The following is a 19,238-nucleotide window of genomic DNA, read 5'->3' as shown; positions in this document are numbered from 1 at the left end:
CAAACAAGTGTTCATCACTCCAGACATCAGTTATACAACCTCAAATGGGAGTTAGTCAACAGGGTTTTTGACAGCATAAAGGATTGAGCGCCCAGATCTATTTTCCTCCCTAACCAACGTGAAAATACCTTAAATCCTTACTCTAGTAAAAAATGATTATCTTTTGTATTTTAATATTGTATAACCATTAACTTCTAGCAAAATACTAGGTAAATACACATTAGCTAAAGCAACAGGCCAACCTCACCTCTCTTGCTGTGCTTTATCCTCTTGGCAGCATGCCCTGTGCACTTTAACATAACTGAATGTGCTTTGTCTCTGTCACCCAGTTGGAACTTTACTGTACAGGGATTGCAAAAGGATAGAAACTTGGATATTTTCTGTGTAACACAATAGATGGGGTCTACACTACATGAAAACTGAACAGAATTGGGACTGCAGTGTTATATTACCTCAGGATGAAGTACAATAAAGGGCATTTAAAAAGCATTTTTTTAAAATAAAATAAAATAGAAGGGGTGATGCAAATAATGTTGGGTTACCATAGGGTAACCAGGAGTCTATCTAACTAAATCAGGAGTCGGCAAACTCCGGTATTTAGGCCAGATACGGCCAAGCCAGTAGTTCGTTCCAGCCTAACGCCCCCTGGCCGATCCAGCCTAATGCCAGCCGGAAACCCGTGGCTCTGAGGCTGCGGGTTGCCGGCGGATCAGGCCAGGGGGAGTTAGGAACTACTGGAGCTGGAGCGGCTGGAGCTCTGGAGCTGCCCCCTTGCAGTTTCTCACCTATTTACCGTAAATAGGGAAAGCTCCCTGAAGGTAAATCACTCTCCTTCGCAATGCATACGGAGTAAAGGGATTTCACTTTCAGGGGGCGTTCCCTGGTTGTGGGCGGAGCCATTGGGGCGGGTCCCTATAAATGGCATAGTGGCCGTAAAACTTTGCTGACCCCTGAACTAAATAATAGAAAGCCTCTGATGTGACCTCTGAATGGTAAAATGCAGGGTCAGCAAGAGCAACAGTTGAGCAAAGTTTGCTATTGTCATCCATATGCAGAACTTACTGGGGTGATAGTTCCTATATAGGGTAACAAAAAAAGCTAATTTGTGATTTCTGGCCAGTGAATGCATGCACCCAATTGCACTGCACTGCTGGGGTGCTTGTTTAGTGACCCAGTTACCAAAAAGGCTGGAGCAGCACAAATAGAATAAAACTGCTAATGCATCACAAGACACCCTAGAGAAGGACACAGGGCATGTGGGTTTCCAGGTCTAATGGCCCAAACAGACTGTTCTAGTTGCACATCAAATTGTAGGGGTGAGAAACTGTTTCCAAAACCAGAAGGCTGAATAATATTTTGTTGCTGTATAAAGGTAGAATTAATCCCTGCAATGAAAAATGCTGTGGTGCACAGCTACTGTTAAGTAGAACTGCAACAAAATGACGGACCCCTGACCACTTCTCAATTGTATGAATTTTTAATTCCCTCCAGTAAATTGAAGTCTTTTTCAAATCTTTCACAGTTGGCTGCTTGGGATTTCATGTGCACATGTTGAAAATACAAACAAAAAATGTAGCATGGACACTCCTATTATACATCATCTAGTGATGTTCTAACGCCCACTGTATTGATACCTACCACATCAACACTAGATTCACACCAATCACAATAATTTCCTAACAGTTCATTTAGAATCAGTGGAACGCATCCAACTGTCACCTAATAATATGTCATAAGTTCTAACCAAGCACCCCTCAAACAGAATACATTGGATTATTAATAATATATTTGATACTATAATGAGCGATACATTGTTTACATAATTATTTTATATATCATTATAGTTCCAAACTACCCACCTACGGACTCCATAATGTATTGTTCCCCTCTTACATATATCACACAGTACGTAATTAATAACAAGCAGATACACAGACATACTGAACTGGTTTTGCCCTTACTATGTTTATTATTAAGCTCTTTTATTTTTCAAGAAAAAAACCCTTTCTTCTTCTACACACCATTTGAGCTTGATACTTAAAAAAAAAAAATATCTAATGAATAATGGCGCATACCCCATTACTTGATCTACATATTATCTTACGCTCTCCCTTACAGCGATACAACACATCTGTAAGTAACGTATTTCTCATATCACTTACCTCTATAATCACCTAGTAGGCTTAATTTATCTAACTATTATATGTACCATTATTTGTAGAGATCTCAAGCTAACATCATTGGGATAGCCTGGTATAGATATCCCTATATGTCTGTTTCTTTCAGTCTTCATGATTGTTTGACGAATGCTTCATTTATATGCTTTTACCTTACCCCTTTTTCCTTAAATTTGAATTAATAGAAACCAAGCTAGGCAATAAAAACACATATCCATAATCCCTGAAGACCCCTCCTGTGAATCAATCTCTCTCAGCTATAGAATAGACACTGTGAAAATCCCAACAGATCGGCACTTTCTGAAATACTCAGACACCTGGCACCAACAACCATCTCATGTTCAAAGTTACTTAAATTACGTTTCTTCCACACTCTGCTAGGTTAGCAGATCATCAGCATATATGTTTACTTTCAAGGTTGTTAAGAAGAGACAGTAAGGAAGAAAAATAGGAAAAGATATTTTCCTTAATTTTTTCCCATTGCAATGTTTATGTGATTTACACAGCTCCACATAATTCCCCCAAATAATTTACATGTGCTCAGAAAATTGATATCGCAGAAATTTTTATGAAACATTTTGGTATGGTAGAGCTGAAACTCAACATAGCATTTTACTTAAGAGAACTTTATTATCTTTTATCTTTATTATCTCTTATAACTTTATTATCCTTTACTTAAGATTAGTTGATAAGGGCACAAATTAGCATGATACACTCACCTTTACTTCCGTAGATCCCTCGATGTCTCCGGAGCTTTTCTGGATTGGGTCCCTTGCCGTCCAGTAATCTGCTTTCGTCCGCCAGGTATCGCCATCTTCTTTATTCGTCTTTTTGGCTTCTGCCTATGTCATCTGAACTCGCACTGCGCAGGCACAAAATTGTGTGACGTAGCCTGCTGTAAATGGGGAAAAAAAAAATGAAAGAAGATCTAACTGCGAGGGAGGAGAAGGAGAGGGTCTTCAATTTTTTTGCTAAAAAAAAAAAGGTTTTAACCCATCCCCACCCCTAACCATTTTGGTTCTGTTAGAATGCTAGAGCGATATTTGGGCCTCTACTACAAATGCTCTTCCAACACCATAGCCTTAGGGATCTCTTCTTAGATAGTACAGTACGCTAAATAGAATTGCAAAATTTGTTTCTGAAAATCTATTTTATTTTTTTGGCTACCAAGCTTACTCCTGCATACTTCTGGAAAACGTTGTCCTTCAGTTATAGGGCAGTTGGTCAAAGAATAAATGGAATTATGGCCAACAAACGGGTGACTTCTATTGCATTAAAAAAAACATGCCAAATTTTTTATGCAAATTTGTCTCTTACGAATTGACCTGAACCTGCAACACTACTGCTCTAAATAGCAAAGTAGGACTAATTTCTTTCCCGCACATTGCTTGCTGTCATCCCCCCCCCCCCCCCCTTCCTTTTTTTAGTTTTTTTTTCTATTTTTCTATGGTTTTCTTCTACTTCCTTAAGTAAATATAGCTTATGTTTTATATGTATGAAAAATCTACTTTCCTTGAAATTTGGAATTTATTCATCTGATGAGAAGTCCCCCCCTCCCACCGATCATTTCTTGTTTTATTTGTACCTTTGCCTTTGTTTCAACCCATTTGCTTAAAACTTCTTAGAACATTTTTGTCATTCCCCTTCTGTTACTCACATTAGGCCTAATTTATTAAAGCTCTTCAAGGCTGGAGGGGATACGCTTTCATCAATGAAGCTGGGTGATCCAGCTAACCTGGAATGGATTCCTTCAAAGTCATTTGCCATTTGCTAGCAAATGTTTTGAATCCTGGACCAGATCCATTCGAGTTCTGCTTCATTGATGAAAGTGTATCCTCTCCAGCCTTGTAGAGTTTTAATAAATCGGGCCCATTATATATAATTTATCTAGTTTTTTTTTTGCACTTCTGTCATGTTTGTTATCCTTCTACTTGTTTTTGTTGGATTTTTTTTTCTCTATATATCTATCATTCAATAAAAACATTGTAAAACGGAATTGACAGGAAGTGTCAGCACATCACATGTGATGTGAACATGTATGTGAACACAATGCAGAAACAATGCGTTGACAATACTTTAGCTCCTATGGAACTATCTGTAAGAGCTTGCAAAGGCCAAGAGTTTGGCTTCTCGGACCAAAAAGTGGTGCAATATAAGCTGCAGGAACATGCAGGAGCCACGGATGCATGTCCTGGTATTTTAAAATAGTACAGGGACAAATAGTAACTATTCCTGTGCAGTTCTAAAACTTCACCTGACTTTATCTGTGATTAACATTACAACAACATTAAAAGTGAATCATGTTGTTTTTTTACACTTTGAAAGGCAAACTAATCTATTACACATTAACAAACATCAGTTAAACATTAACATGGATAAATAATTTGGAACGTCTTTCAGTACCAACATTTTAATTCCTGTTTTATAACAATGCTTGACCATCTATTGAGCTATTGTTTTTAAATGCCATCCACCACGCAATAACATACAATATACTGTTTTGCATTTTCTTTTCTTTTTTTCTAGCCTTTTATTGCAATACCATGAACTCTACTAACCTATACTGTTGTGTAATTTTATTTAAAACAGTAGTTAAGCTTTTTAAAACCACTTCATAAACAAGAAAAAAATGGCTTAGAAATTGGCTTTTACCTGTCCCATGTTTGGTTACAGTTCCAGAAAAGGGCAATGCTTATCTGCAGGTTGGATATTTTAAAATACAATAAAAAAAGGCTCCCGTATACATTTGATCACTGTTAAAGTTTAAAAAGTAACTACGTGCGAACCACCCTGATTTTATCTCAAATGTCAGTGGGCTTCTCTTATTAAAAGCAAGCAATACAAAGTGTCAGCTGCTTGTGGATGTACTGGATATGAAATGAGCAATGCGCTCTTTGATAAAAGCAGATACCCTAATTTTTGTAGATGTTACCAGAATTGTGAGGAAATCTCAAAAAAAAAAATTTCATTTTAGATGTTGCCTCACCTTTAATCCATATTGGATAATTTACTCTTGCCTCTTGCTCTGGTAAGAATTCTAAAATTTAGGGTTTCTCCTCACTTTCTGTCCCAATGCCGATGGTCACTAGAAAAAAAAACAACAGTGTTAGAATCCAAACCTAGGGCTGCTTCTGTGTTTGGTGGTAGGTCTTAAAAACATGCTTATCTATCCCAACGATTTCTCAGGGAAGGAGATTTATCCAGATCCACTATTACTTCAAGACGACTTAGCTATGTTGATATTTAATATGATGTAAATGTGTGAATTTTATTTATTATGTTATTTGTTTAAATACATTTTTTGTTATGCCTAAAAACCCCCTTAATTGAACTTGAACAGAAAATGAACTGGAAGATACCACTACTACCACTTATATTCCCTGATTTTGACATTCTGACACTACGTACACTGCATTTGTGCCGTGTAGCTAAAGGAGTGATGACAATGGACACATAGGCTGTGTGGGCAGAACCCATCCAGATTTGGATCCAGAATGCATGGTTGTCTGATCATGGGAGGTTACAGCCTCACCCAGAAAAGCATTTCTGGATAGGAAGCTACCCAGACGAAATGTCATTGGCCATACCAAAAGCTAGATATAATGAGCTAAAAGATGATCTGCAGCATAGTGAAAGGGTCTGGATAATTGTAGGAAGTATGAACATACTCTCCATGTTATCCAACCCGCATACTGGTTCTTGTTAGAGGGAGGAGGAATGTTAGAAGTATAAAATCTCCAATATTATTGTCACTGTTCCCATATCAAAATACATTATATATGCATTTTTTACAAACTATTGACTATACATATTACAAAAAAAATCCCAACAATAAAGAAGGAGATGTAAACACTTACCAATACAGTACATATAGATATAAATTTGACCCTGATTAAAAATATTTCATAAAAACACAATAGAAGTATCATAATGTTCAATGCGATTCACAAATAGGGTTTGAGCAGCTTCAGACCTGCAATGGGAGAGTGGGCAGGTTCTGGCATCATGAAGCCACTCTAGGGCAGGGGTGTCAAACTCAAATACACAGAGGGCCAAAATTAAAAACTTAGACAAAGTTGCGGGCCAACCTTGACATTTATTGAAAAATTTGAGGAAATATTTCCTTCTCATTCGATATAAACCCTTTTCATATGGAACCAAAGAGGTTTTGTTTTACATTCAATCTGGAACAAGCTTATAATAGAAAAAGAGGCAAATAGCGGCAAAAATAAGCGTCTTATACGGCAAAAAATACGGTATACTGTAAAATAAATGTTCTTGAAAACAATGTACTGCTTTTACACTTTTACACAAATCCAATGCATTGCATTCAATACAGGTATTTTGTATTGAATGCAATACAAATGGATTTTGAATTTCCCGCCCCGCCCCAATGGCAACGTACATATGCACCAACGTCATCGGGAACTCAGATTCGGGATGCAGAAGCCAGCCGGAAGAAAAGAGAAGAAGATGGAGATCGCGGCGATGGTTGACGCGGGACGCCGGCGGATCAGGTAAGGCTGCATTTACTATTACCTCCCATAGGATTACCTACTTGAGTGTGACTCGGGGTTACCATGTATTCCATTACATAGTTTGGTGTCATCAGCAAACACAGAAATGGTACTTTTTTCCCAAACTCTACCCTGTTTCCCTGATTATAAGGCACTGTCCTATATTTTTTGAAATGCCAAAATATGCCCTAGGTCTTATGTTCAGGGGGATGTCCTATTTTTCCATGAAGAAGACTACAGTACACATTTATTGTTGAAAATCACTCATGTGCCATTGATTGTCCCCTTCTGATCACTCTGTGCCATTGATTGTTCCCTTCTGATCACTCATGTGCCATTGATTGTCTCCTTCTGATCAATCTGTACCATTGATTGTCCCCTTCTGATCAAGGTCAATGTATTGCATTCAATACAGTTATTTTGTATTGAATGCAATACAAATGGATTTTGAATTTCCCGCCCCACCGGCAACGTACACACGCACCAACGTCATTGGGAACTCAGATTCGGGATGCAGAAGCCGGCCGGAAGAAAAGAGAAGAAGATGGAGATCGCGGTGATGATTGATGCGGGACGCCGGCGGATCAGGTAAGGCTATATTTACTATTACCTCAGATAGGATTACCTACTCGAGTGTGACTCGGGGTTACCGTTTTTAGCAACTTTTTTCTACCTCAAGTCACACTCGGGGTTACCGCTAGGGAGGTTAAATGTCATTTGCCCTTTCGCTGCCCAATTAAACAGTACATCCAGGTCTGCTTGTAGATTATAGACATCCTGTATGGACTTAATTCCATTACATAGTTTGGTGTCATCTGCAAACACAGAAATGGTACTTTTATTCCCAAACTCTATATCATTTATAAAAATGTATGAATCACTACTCTCTGAATGCGGTCTTTAAGCCAGTTCTCTATCCTTTTACAGATTGACTTTTCTAAACCTATTGACCCTAACTTGCATGTTAACCGTCTGTGGGGTACAGTGTCAAATGCTTTTCCAAAGTCCAAGTACACTATATGAACTGTCATTCCACTGTCTACCTGTTTACTTACTTCCTAGAGAGAGTAAATTTATTTGACAACTTCGGTCTTTCTTGTATCCATGCTGACTATGACTTATTATAATATTTTCTAGCAGAAACTTCTCTATGTGTTTCTTTATCAAAACTCTAGTACCATTCCAACTATGGATGTTAAGCTTACCAGTCTGAAGTTACCTGGTAATGACTTTGCTCCCTTTATGAAGATAGGAACCACATTGGCCTGACGCCAAACCATTGGTACCATACCAGTGATTAAAGAGTCTGTAAAAATTAGAAACAATGGCTTTGAAATAACTGAGCTCAGCTCTTTGAGGACATGTGGATGTAATTCATCAGGTCCTGTGGCTTTGTCTACCCTAATTTTGCCCAACTGTTTCTCAATCATATTAATTTTGAGCCATTATGGCTCATTATAAGGCAGTGACATGACATGCTATTAGCATTTTGGATTTCAGCTCTGCCATTTTCTTTTGTGTTTGTGTTTTTTTTAATAAAAAAAGTGTTTAATAAATCCACCTTTTCTTTATCCCCAGTTACCAATTCAGAGACATCCTTTAAGAGCCTACATGCTCAGATCTAATCTTTTTAATTTTTAAGTTTTGTTTTAGCCTTTTAAACCTATCACCCACTTGAATGTTTTTTTTAGTGTGTTTGTATAGAACAGACTAGAAACCTTCCCTTTTCTGTTCTGTGTTCTTTGAGGAAAATATTTTTTTCAATGTTTTTCTTTCCTCTTTTTGCTTCCTGTTTACAGCTTACATTAAATGAAATCATATTATGGTCACTGCTACCCAGATTCTCTTTTATATGCACATTTGTTATTAGCTCTACATTGTTAGAACAAACTAGGTCTAGCACAGTATCAATTGTCATTGGGGCTTCTATAACTGTACTGTAATGACAGGGTAATTAAAATCTCTCATTAATAAATGGGCCATACACTACTGCTTTGCGTGTGGATACAGTAAAGAGATCTGAACGTCTTTGACAAAAAGGGGCTGCCTCTCTCCCTCCTCATCATATATATGATTGCTGCATAGAATTGCTTACCTGAGCCAAGATTCAATTTGGGCACTTTGATCTGTTGTCTAAACCTGAATTGGTCACTCTTAGAATACATTGAGGAAAACCTGCATAAAAGGTTTTTTCACCCTTCCACATTCCACTCACTGGCGCAGACATATTCTTTGTAGGAAAGAAGGACCATATGTCCTGCTATGGATATCGACAGTCCAAATCCCTGTATTGATTATGGAGAAATCATCAAAATCTCGTATACCCTGCCATTGATCCCATTCAGAAGTTAAAAACAGCTAAGGCGTTATCTAAGTTTGACCTGTGTTGGACCTAACTTAGTGAGAATTTATGAAGGAGACAAATTGGTCACTTTTAATATATTGTGATGCAATTTGGTCTGTGTAATGTGCCCACTTTGATCCAACATTTTGTGAATGGCATCTTCAAAGACTTTCTACATGTCTTCATTGTTGCCTATTTGGCTGACATCCTAATCTCTTACTCTTCCCTGATAGAACACCAAACTCATGTTAAGAAAGTTCTAGGCCAACTTTGTACTCACTGATTGTACGCAAAGTATTGAAATGTGAACTTGAAAACCAAATTTTCCACCATCCAGTTTCTGAGATTAATAATTTCCATGAAACGGATATCCATGGATCCTGTGAAGGTCTCAGCTGTAGTAAACTGGCCAGCCTCGGGTGACAGAAAAAGTGTTAAGCGACAATTTGGATTTTGCCATTTTCTAAAGGAAGTTTAATAAAAAATTTCCCAGCCGTGGTGTCACCTTTGACCAAGTTCACTAGCCCCCACATTGCCTTCTCCTGGACACAAAAGGACCAAGTGGGCATTCAAGAAATTAAAATACTTGTTCATGTCATGCGCTATACTGCAGCACCTGGATCCTTTGTCTGCATTTTTCCTAGAAGTTGATGCATCTGAAACCGCAATTTTTTGAAGATTTTGAAATCCTGAATACTAAAGTTTTTGAATTCAGGTAAAGGATGAAAACTTTGGTAAGAGGGATCCTTGTCAAACATGCCTTAAAGGAATAAATTCCTGGCAAACATTGAAGTCCTTAATAAATTCGAACTTGTAGGGGGTGGAGCTGTAGATCGAGTGACAGTGGTAGTGGATCATTTAAGCTTAACATTTGGTAAAGGCGCATTTTTCTTTTTGAAACTTGTTTTCCTTTCACAGTGCGGTGCCCAGGACTCCTCTCTCTGAAAGCTCAAACTGAGCTGCGGGTTACAAGAGGAGAGTGAGGAAAGCAGAGGTTTCCTATAGGTTTCTATATATATATATATATATATATATATATATATATATATATATATAAATATATATATAAATATATGTTCCTATTGGTTTTTCTATAGGTGGAACATATCCGCCTTCTATGGCATCTCAGTACGAGCTCCCTCACCCCATGTACGAAGGGAAGGGAGGATTCCTCATCAAGCCTCCAAGCCCACCTCAAGTCACAACGGTGCACTGTCGGGAAAAGGAGGTAACCTTTAGGGCACTATGCCTTTATTGAGATAGGAATCTGTGCATGTGTTTTGTATGCTTGACTTCATGATTAGTTGAGCTTTGTATAGCCCAAGAATTTTCAATACAAAATCTTTTAAACTACTATTGTTGCCATAAAGAGCTGTTCTTTTGTTCCTCTTCTTTCGCCATATAGTATTGGCAACTTGGAAACTTATTATGTTATAACACGCACGCTTTTTGGGCTACCGGTCCTTTAACAATACTTCAGGAACTAAAGTACTCATTGACTGCAACACAAACTCCAAAAATCCCCTTCAGCTGCACCAAGTCTCAGAACAGGGGGTGCTGAGAGAACATTCATAGCTAAATGGAAACTGGGGATTCTTTAAGCTGAAGAGCAGAGGACAGACAGCTAATTGCTTCAACTGAAATTGTACAAAACAATGTTTTACACATCCTGCAACTATGGTATACATGTTACCATTAAAAACATTGTGATATTTTGTACTACAACTGTCACATTTATTATAATACAATAGGTTTCCAATCAGTAGGTTGTATGAATGTGTGAAAACTAAGTACACACTTGCAATAATTATCATTAAAAAACGAACGACTAATGATTATGCACAATAATTTTGAACGATCGTATTGTGCACAATTAAATCGTTCATATATAATCCACCAATAGTGTACACACACTAGATACGATCGTTTGAACGATGCAGGGAGTGACATGTAAAGGAGAAAGTGTACTGCAGAAACAGCCACGATCACTGAACGACCGCACACACGATAGATAGTGAACTATCGTCGCCCAATCAGATCCACCTGGACGGTCATTCGTTTCCAATCCTCGGTCGACGGCGACGTTAGTCAGTCGTTGTGCACTGTTTTTGTTAACGATTATCGGACGATAATTATTGCGTAATTATTACGATAATAAGTGTGTACGCAGTTTAGGAAAAAAATCTATGGAATGGTAATAAAGGAAATTCAGCTGCTAATTAACCCTTCAATTGGACATTTTTTTTTTGCTTGGAAAAATGCCAATAGGCCCCCCTGACTCCCCTAGCAGTTTTAGAGACTAATATTTGTTCAGGGACTTTGCATTCAATATAAAAAGTGGGTGGCTGTCAATAGCCTACATTTAAAGATCATCAATTTCTGCCTATATTTTAATGGAGATTTTGGACAAAATCACATGTAGTCTTTCCTATTGACTACAGTGTAGTTTAGGAGTTTTGGTTGGGTGAATTTAAACAGCAAAAATTATTCAAGGGAAACTGGAGCAATGGGGAAAAGAAAACCTGACTGGGAAATCAAATAAAATAAATGAAAATATGATTAGATCCACAACATTCCTTGGTGGAGAGTTCCAATGACAGTAATTGATTCTCTATCAGGGAATATTTCAGAATGTAATGAACCTTGTGTGAGTCCAGTCTGAACATTTCACATCTTGGCACAGTGCCTCTAAAATTCCCAGAAACACTGCACAAAGCTTTTTCGGGATAGATAAAGAAAAGTTATCATTAGTAGGGTAGAAAACCCTTCTATATAAAGTAATTTTTTTTAGTGTAACACCCTTTTGTGCAGCACCGCCCCTTTAAGTCTTGATCGATGCACATCTGTCCTAATTGCATTTATTAAAATATTGTACCTGTTCCAACTTACATACATATTCAACTTAAGAACAAACCTACACTCCTTGTTTTGCATGTAACCCGGGGACTACCTGTATAGACCAGGTATGGGCAAACTACGGCCCACGAGCCGTATACGGCCCAATAGGGATGTTTCTCCCGCCCCTTGGGTGGTCCGCAGCTCTGGCCGGTGCCACCCCGAGCAGGGTCAGAAGAAGGACCCCGTTGGTGGGGGCGCACCGGCCAGAGCCGAGGAACACGTCCCCCGAATCTGAGCCTGTCACTGCACACAACCCGCCCACTCACCCATCGCAGGCTCACAATCTGCGATGGGGGAGTGGGCGGGGTTATGCCATCATGACGTCACGTTCAGTGGCATCATGATGGCATAACCCCCTCCACTACCCCAATCGCCCCGGAACCTTTGTCAATTTTTATTTTAGATTGTGGCCCCGATTAAAAAAGTTTGCCCCCCCCCCCCCGGTATAGACTTTCAATCCCTCAAAGCATTCCCGCTTTTGACTAGTGAAGGTAGCCAATGTCTTGGTACATATCACATGATACAGTTTAAAGAGGAACTAAATGCAAAAGTTCCCTAAAACAAAAAAAAAAATTCACTCCAGGATTGAAAACATTGGCTAACAAATAGCAAATGACTTTTTAAGAAATCCATTACAGCGTTGCTGAATCACCCAGGATTTTGGATAGTAATAATATGTATGGTTAAAGAGGAACTAAACTCAAAAGTCACTCAAAACAAACAGGTAACTTCACTTACCTTTATTTCCCACAGGGCAGTCGATCAGGCCGGAGGTCTCTTCCATCGGGTCCCGTGTCGTCCCAGCATCTGTCTTAGTGCCGGTGCTCCGGACGCCGCCATCTTTGCCTCTTCTTCCAGGTTCTTCTTCCTACTTCACCTGACCCAGGCGCGTCAGGTGATCTTACTGCGTGCCGATCTCACTGCGTGCAATTTTTTCCCCTTTTGACGAAAAGGATCCTTCGGCAAATGCCTGAGAGCCTCCTGGGATGTGTGACGTAGATATTCCGGGAGGCTTTGTGCTCCCATGCGATCTAGAATTAGGGGGAACATAATTTTTACTTTACATAAATTGTGAGTTTAGTTCCTCTTTAAGCTTCTTCAAAATAAAGTGTTTTGATGTAAGATTAGTGCACAATCACTCCAGTAAAAATAGGATATTGTTTGTATCTTATAATTTTACATAATGAGATATCTGTTATAAAAGAGAATCCCCAGCAGTCTTTACTTTAGTCGATTAGAAGAATTGATGTTGTAATCATATGTCACGTGATTAGCGTTCCCTTTAGTAATATGGCGACTACTGACTTCTCAGCAAGCTTGCAAACTTACTAAAAATCAAGTCCAAGCTTTTCATTGCTGTATCCAATCACAGAGCGTGCTTCTTAGCAACATGATCCCGCCCAGGATCTGCCTAGTAACAGATGTGGAAGCAGAAGGAAGCTGTGGCTATAAAAGGATGAAACAGGTAGAATTGTGATTGTTTTTCTGATAACGTTCTGTGTGTGGTGACCCTGATAGTGTATAATGGAACCGGTACTCTCCTAAGACATTCATGAGGTGATTCGCCTTCTAAATGATATCTTTAGGGGCCTGGATAAACAATTACTGACAGCTGTACAGTGCTAATGGAAGCTCTATGTAATGTTTGCAACAAACCCTCCTATTAGAAACAAAAACTAAACAAATAATGAAAAAACAAAACATAATGAAGTTCCTAAAGTCCACTCTGAGCCAGTAGTTATACAAAACATTTGGCACTGGTTGGAGGAACATTATAATATTATTATTAATAATATTAAACAGTATTTATATAGCACCAACATATTAGGCAGCGCTGTACAATAGGGGTTGCAAATGACAGATGAATACAGACAGTGACACAGGAGGAGGAGAGGACCCTGCCCCAAAGAGCTTACAATCTAGGAGGAAACGCACAATAGGACATTATATGATAAAAAGGGAAGAAGTTATAACATTGATTTATTAGCAAAACATTCTTTTGTTTGGATAGAATGGAGAAGGTTGGGACAAGTTTTAGCTCCTGCCTGTGTTCCCATTAGGAATATTTCTTCTCTATGGCTGTGTAGCTGTTGTGAAGGACTTGTAGTTGTAGCAGCTGAGCCACTGATCTAGAATCCCTGTGTATAAATTACTTCAAGAGGAACTAAACTCAAAAAAAGCCAAAACAAAAAAAAATACACTTACCTTCAATCCGAACGTCTATTCCTTCGGGTTGTCCTGGTATCCAATAATATTATTACAAGGTATTTATATAGCGCCATCATATTACGGAGGGCTGTACAAAGTCCATAGCCATGTCACTAACTGTCCCTCAAAGGAGCTTACAATCTAATGTCCCCTACTATAGTCATAAGTCATTAATACAGTCTAAGGTCAATTTTAGGGGGAAGTCAATTAACCTAACTGCGTGTTTTTGGGATGTGGGAGGAAACCGGAGTACCCAGGGGAAACCCACACAGACACAGGGAGAACCTGCAAACTCCATGCAGATAGTGTCCTGGCTTGGATTTGAACCTGGGACCCAGTGCTGCAAAGGCTGGAGTGCTAACCCCTGTGCTACCGTGCTGCCATCCTCATACTTGCGCTCCTCTTCTTTCGGGTTCTTCATACTACGTCACCTGATCCAGGAGCGGGATCGGTGACGTAGGTTGAAAAAAAACTTGCCAATCTCACTGCACATGCGTGAGATAGGCTTTTTTTCCCCCCTTTTGATGAAAGGGCTCCTTCTGCGTATGTCCGAGCACCCAAGAGCCTCCCGGGATGCGTGACTTAGGTATCCCGGAAGGCATTGCGCTCCCATTCATTCTCGATCGCCTAGGCTTCACCCTTTTAAAGGATCAAGACAGAATGGGAGCACAAAGCCTCCCAGGATACCTATGTCATGTATCCCAGGAGGCTCTTGGCTGCCTCTAATCTCAGGCTTATTCGAAAGGAGCCCTTTCATCAATAGAAAAAAAATTGCTGATCCCACACATGCGGCAGTGAGTTAGGCAATCTTTTATCCCAATCTACGATACCTGATCTTGTGCCTGTGCAGTGCAAGATCGGGTGACGTTGGAAGAAGAACCCAGAAGATAAGATGTCGGCGACCGGCGCTTCCTCTTCATCTTCCGAAGATGAATACCAGGATGACGCGGGACCCAATTCAAGAAACCTCCCGACAGATCTGCCAAATTAAAGGTAGTTTTTTTTTTAATTTTGGGTTTATTTCTGCTTTATTTAGTGGAGAAAAGCAGAACTAAACCCAAAATAAAAAAACACACCTACCTGAAAGAATGAGTGAACTTCTCGCAAGGTGCCAGCCACAGTTAGTTGTTGGTAGCAAGCCCAGTGAGCTAGTTTTTTAAAGCAGACCTAAACACACAACCTTTCTATAAAAAAGTCAAAATGTTGTTTTATTTTATTCAAGACAGAAGAATGCATGACATAGGCATTTGGCTGCTCCTTCTGCCTTGGCATGCCCAAGAAAGAGCCTTTCATTAATGGTAGAAAACAATGTGGATTTCACGCATGCACAGTGAGATCAGCAATCTTTTTTCCCATTCTACGTCGCCTGATATTGTGCCCGCGCAGTGGGAGATAAGGTGACGCAGGAAACTTCCCGGCGGATGGATGAACCTGCGAGATTGACCTCCCTGGCGGTCTAATTATGTCAAAATTTTTATGCCAAAGCGGTACATTGTTTTGCATGGAAATTTATTTTACATTGTAGTTCTGTAGTTCTTTACACTGTAATTCTTAGGCATTACTCACCAAAATATGTCCAATATTTATTAAATTTATTAATGAACTTTAAAAAAAACACAAAATCTGTTAAAACAAAGGTGCATAAAAATACTGAAACTTGTAATATAACTGTACAGTAGCATACATAATATATATTTAATATAATATATATAATATAATGACTACTTTGTATTGAATTCAATACAGTTATTTTGTAATGAATCCAATACAAAATAATTTTGAATTTCATGCCACGCTCCCGCAAGCACCAACGTCACCGGGAATTTGCAAGGAACATCAGTGCACTCTCCGGGGGAAGATCGGCGGAAGAGGATGGAATCCAACTGGCGGGGCACTGGAGGATGCCGATGGAACCAGGTAATCCCTTTTTTTTATGTTTTTAGCTACCCCGAGTCTGGCTTGGGGTTATCGCTTTCAGCATGTTTTTTTTACCCCGAGCCACACTCGGGATTACCGGTTAAAGCACATTGAAGTGTCAGATCATTGAAATGGCTAGGGATCTTGTTTTACAGGTTGTTTACCATTTAATTTCAACCCTATAGTGATGGGGTTACTCTGATTTTTGCCATTTATTTAAAGCAGATCTAAATCCAAAATGAAAAACACACCATTAATCCCACAGATCCGACGGAAGGTCGTCCCGATATCCGTCTTCGCCTCAGGGCCGAGATCTTTTTCTCTTTTCTTCCAGGGTCCTATTCCTAAGTCACCAATCTCACACTGCGCAGGCGCAACATCAGGTGATGTAGATTGGGAAAAAAGATTGACGATCTCACTGCGCATGCGTGAGAGCGGCAATTTTTTTTTTCATTAAAGGAAGGGCTCCATCTGCACATGCCCGAGATTAGGCGATGCGCAGAATGAGCAGCCAAAAGCCCCGGGATGCGTGATGTAGATATCCTGGGAGACTTTGCACTCAATTCTGTCTTAAACGCCACAGCAAAAGGGGAGGTGCTGCACCCTTTTTTTTTTACTTAACAAAAAAAATAAAAATTTTACTTTAAAAAAAGTGTTGTCTACCCTTTTATGTAACGTAAACATTTTGAGTTTAGGTCTGCTTTATACTGTATGAATAGCATAACTGTGTCATGATAATCTGAATAATAATTTTGATGTCCATTTCACGTTATATAGAAAATGATCCCAGGTGTAATATATTGATATGTTGTGTTATAAGTGTGTGATCCACACCATCAAACATTTATCATTTATATCCTGTATCCGAGCCCAGTGGGAAACTGCATTACTGGCTGGAAACAAAAAAAAGAAACGTATTTGTCTTTATCTTTTTTGCCCAAGATACTGACCAGTTTTCTTGTTTGAAGATTTGCATCATGATGCTAATAACACAAGTAATTTGGAATAATATGTAGTGCTGCCACACAGAAAAAAGAAAGCAGCTGTAAAGGCTGGGATAGAGTTGAAGCAACATTCTAGCTACAGGTGCAATGACAGAGGAGAAGACAACTCCCGTCTTCACCCACATTGCTTCCTCCTCCTCCTCACAGATTCTTTCTCCACTCCAGGCCTAATTAAATAAATCAGCTAGAGTAAGGACATCACAGGTAATATATTCTTAGATTTCTACTGATTGCTTCATGTTTTTTTTTTTTTTTACTTTTCCATATTTCCATTTCAATGTTTATTGACCTGCAAATTTTGTATTTCAGGTTGCTGTGGATGATACTGAAGATGTATCCCTTGATTTGGGAAATGAGGACGAACTGGATTTAAGAAAAGCAAAAATTAGGTGTAGTATATAACAAAGTCGACACTAACATCACAAATACTTTTGCAAAATAATATATAAATGTTTGTGTTTTTCATTTTAAAAAAGCAACATGATCATGATAAAAAAAGCAAACAGAAACATAGTATGGAAATCACATGTTAAGATAATTGTTGCACAACATTTTATCTGCATGATTGTTTCATATGTGTGTGATTGAATCAAATGAAATCAAAACATCATCCTTTAATCCAATCCGGTCAAGTAGCATTCTTTAGAATGACTTCAGCAATGGCAGTTTTCATAATGTCAGTGATAGGTCCACTTTAAAGGAAACATTTTTTACCTATAAGGTAAAAATTTGTTGGGACAAATGGATAGTTTACTGTATAATAAATATGGACCAAGACCTTCCCGCCCTCATCCTTGGTGACTTTAATATTACAGTGGATGACCCCAACCATCCTTTCTCAGCCAAACTGCTCTCCATTACCTCCTCCTTTGGACTCACAGAACAAAAACGGCTCCACACACATTAGACATGGTATTTTCCAAACTCTGCAACCTGACCCACCTTGACAACTCGTCATTTCCCTTTTCTGATCACAACCTCCTCACCTTAAACCTATCTTATTTTTGCCCCCCTTTGCCACAACCCAGACCAGGTCAATGGCAGAGAGATATCCAACCTTGACCACAACCTATTCTCAAACGGCCTTATGTCCCTAACCCCCATTCTCCAAACTAACATCTCCTTATAAAGCCGCCTTTATAGATTACTGACTTCATAGACTACAGAGCCAGACTGCAACACTTTAACACCTCAATCTCACTTTCGCCCAGCAAAATTATTTTTTCGCTGTCATTTCCTCTCAAGATTCCAACCCACGCAGCCTCTTCTCAACAACTGATTCCTTCCTAAACCCCACACAACTACCTTCTCTGCCCAAGACATAGCCACCTACTTGTCAAATTTAGACATGATGTCTCTGCTACATGTGCCACTCCAACCATATCCACCACTTCCACCTGTAAATTATCACTATCCTCCCTCAGCCCTGTTACCCTGGATGAAGTTTTTCTCTCATCATCTCCATCCACTACCTGCCCGCTTGATTCAATTACCTCTGATCTACTGTGTGCCCTTTCCTCCACCCTGGCCCCACACTATTGGAACTATTCAACCTCTTACTGTCTACTGGTATCTACCGCTCTGCTTTCATACATGCCATTATTCTACCTATTCTGAAGAAACACTCACTAGAACCCCCCCTACCTTCTATCTCCCATCTACCATTTGTTTCCAAACATCTTGAGCACCATCTCTCTCCTTGACCCTCTCCAGTCTGATTTTCGAGCTGCCCATTCACCCGAAACAGCCCTTACTAATGTGGCCAAAAACCTCATCCGAGCTAAGTCTCATGGCAAATTTTCCCTCCTCCTCCTAAATCTTTCCTCCGCTTTTGATACTGTTGATCACTGGTATCAGTGACACTGCTCACACTTGATTTGCTTGCTACCTGACTGCTTTTTTCAAGTTTCTTTCAATGGTAATTCCTCCTCTCCCACTCTCCTTCCCTGTTGGTGTTCTCAAGGGTCAGTCCTTGGACCGGTTCTCCTTTCTCTGTACACCTCCCCCTCTTTAGTAGTGTCTTGTATGCTACTTTGGTTTACAGCACCATCTATATGCCGATGATACTATCTGTCCACGTCCACCCCTGACTTGTCTCCCTCACTCCTGGATAAGGTTTCATGCTGACTGTCAACCATCTCATCATGGATGTCTGACAGATTTCTGAAATTTA

At 39.4% G+C, this 19,238-nt stretch overlaps 1 protein-coding gene and 1 long non-coding RNA gene across 5 annotated transcripts in view; one reads left to right on the top strand and one right to left on the bottom strand.

The window, feature by feature from the left end:
• Positions 1 to 2,761: 2,761 nt before the first annotated feature.
• LOC140334610 (uncharacterized) lies at positions 2,762 to 13,145 on the bottom strand. The gene is made up of 3 exons (XR_011921607.1): positions 12,675 to 13,145; positions 5,164 to 5,262; positions 2,762 to 3,072 (listed from the first exon to the last, which is right to left on the bottom strand). It is a non-coding gene; the product is annotated as an uncharacterized lncRNA (long non-coding RNA).
• A 157-nt stretch (positions 13,146 to 13,302) lies between these two features.
• Positions 13,303 to 19,238, top strand: part of TVP23A (trans-golgi network vesicle protein 23 homolog A) — a 26,473-nt gene continuing 20,537 nt past the window's right edge. For all 4 annotated transcript variants that reach the window (XR_011921775.1, XR_011921776.1, XM_072418921.1 and 1 more), the window contains exons 1-2: positions 13,303 to 13,401; positions 17,375 to 17,454. Coding sequence is in view for 2 of the 4 variants with exons in the window: in XM_072418921.1 (XP_072275022.1) it covers positions 13,327 to 13,401; positions 17,375 to 17,454 (155 nt within the window). In the remaining 2 variants the exon portion in view is untranslated. The remainder of the gene's footprint in view (positions 13,402 to 17,374; positions 17,455 to 19,238) is intronic.

Source organism: Pyxicephalus adspersus, chromosome 7 (genome assembly GCF_032062135.1).
Source record: "Pyxicephalus adspersus chromosome 7, UCB_Pads_2.0, whole genome shotgun sequence".
NCBI lineage: Eukaryota > Metazoa > Chordata > Amphibia > Anura > Pyxicephalidae > Pyxicephalus > Pyxicephalus adspersus.
The sequence above is the reverse complement of the archived record's forward strand: the minus strand, read 5'-3'. Positions and strand labels throughout refer to the sequence as shown.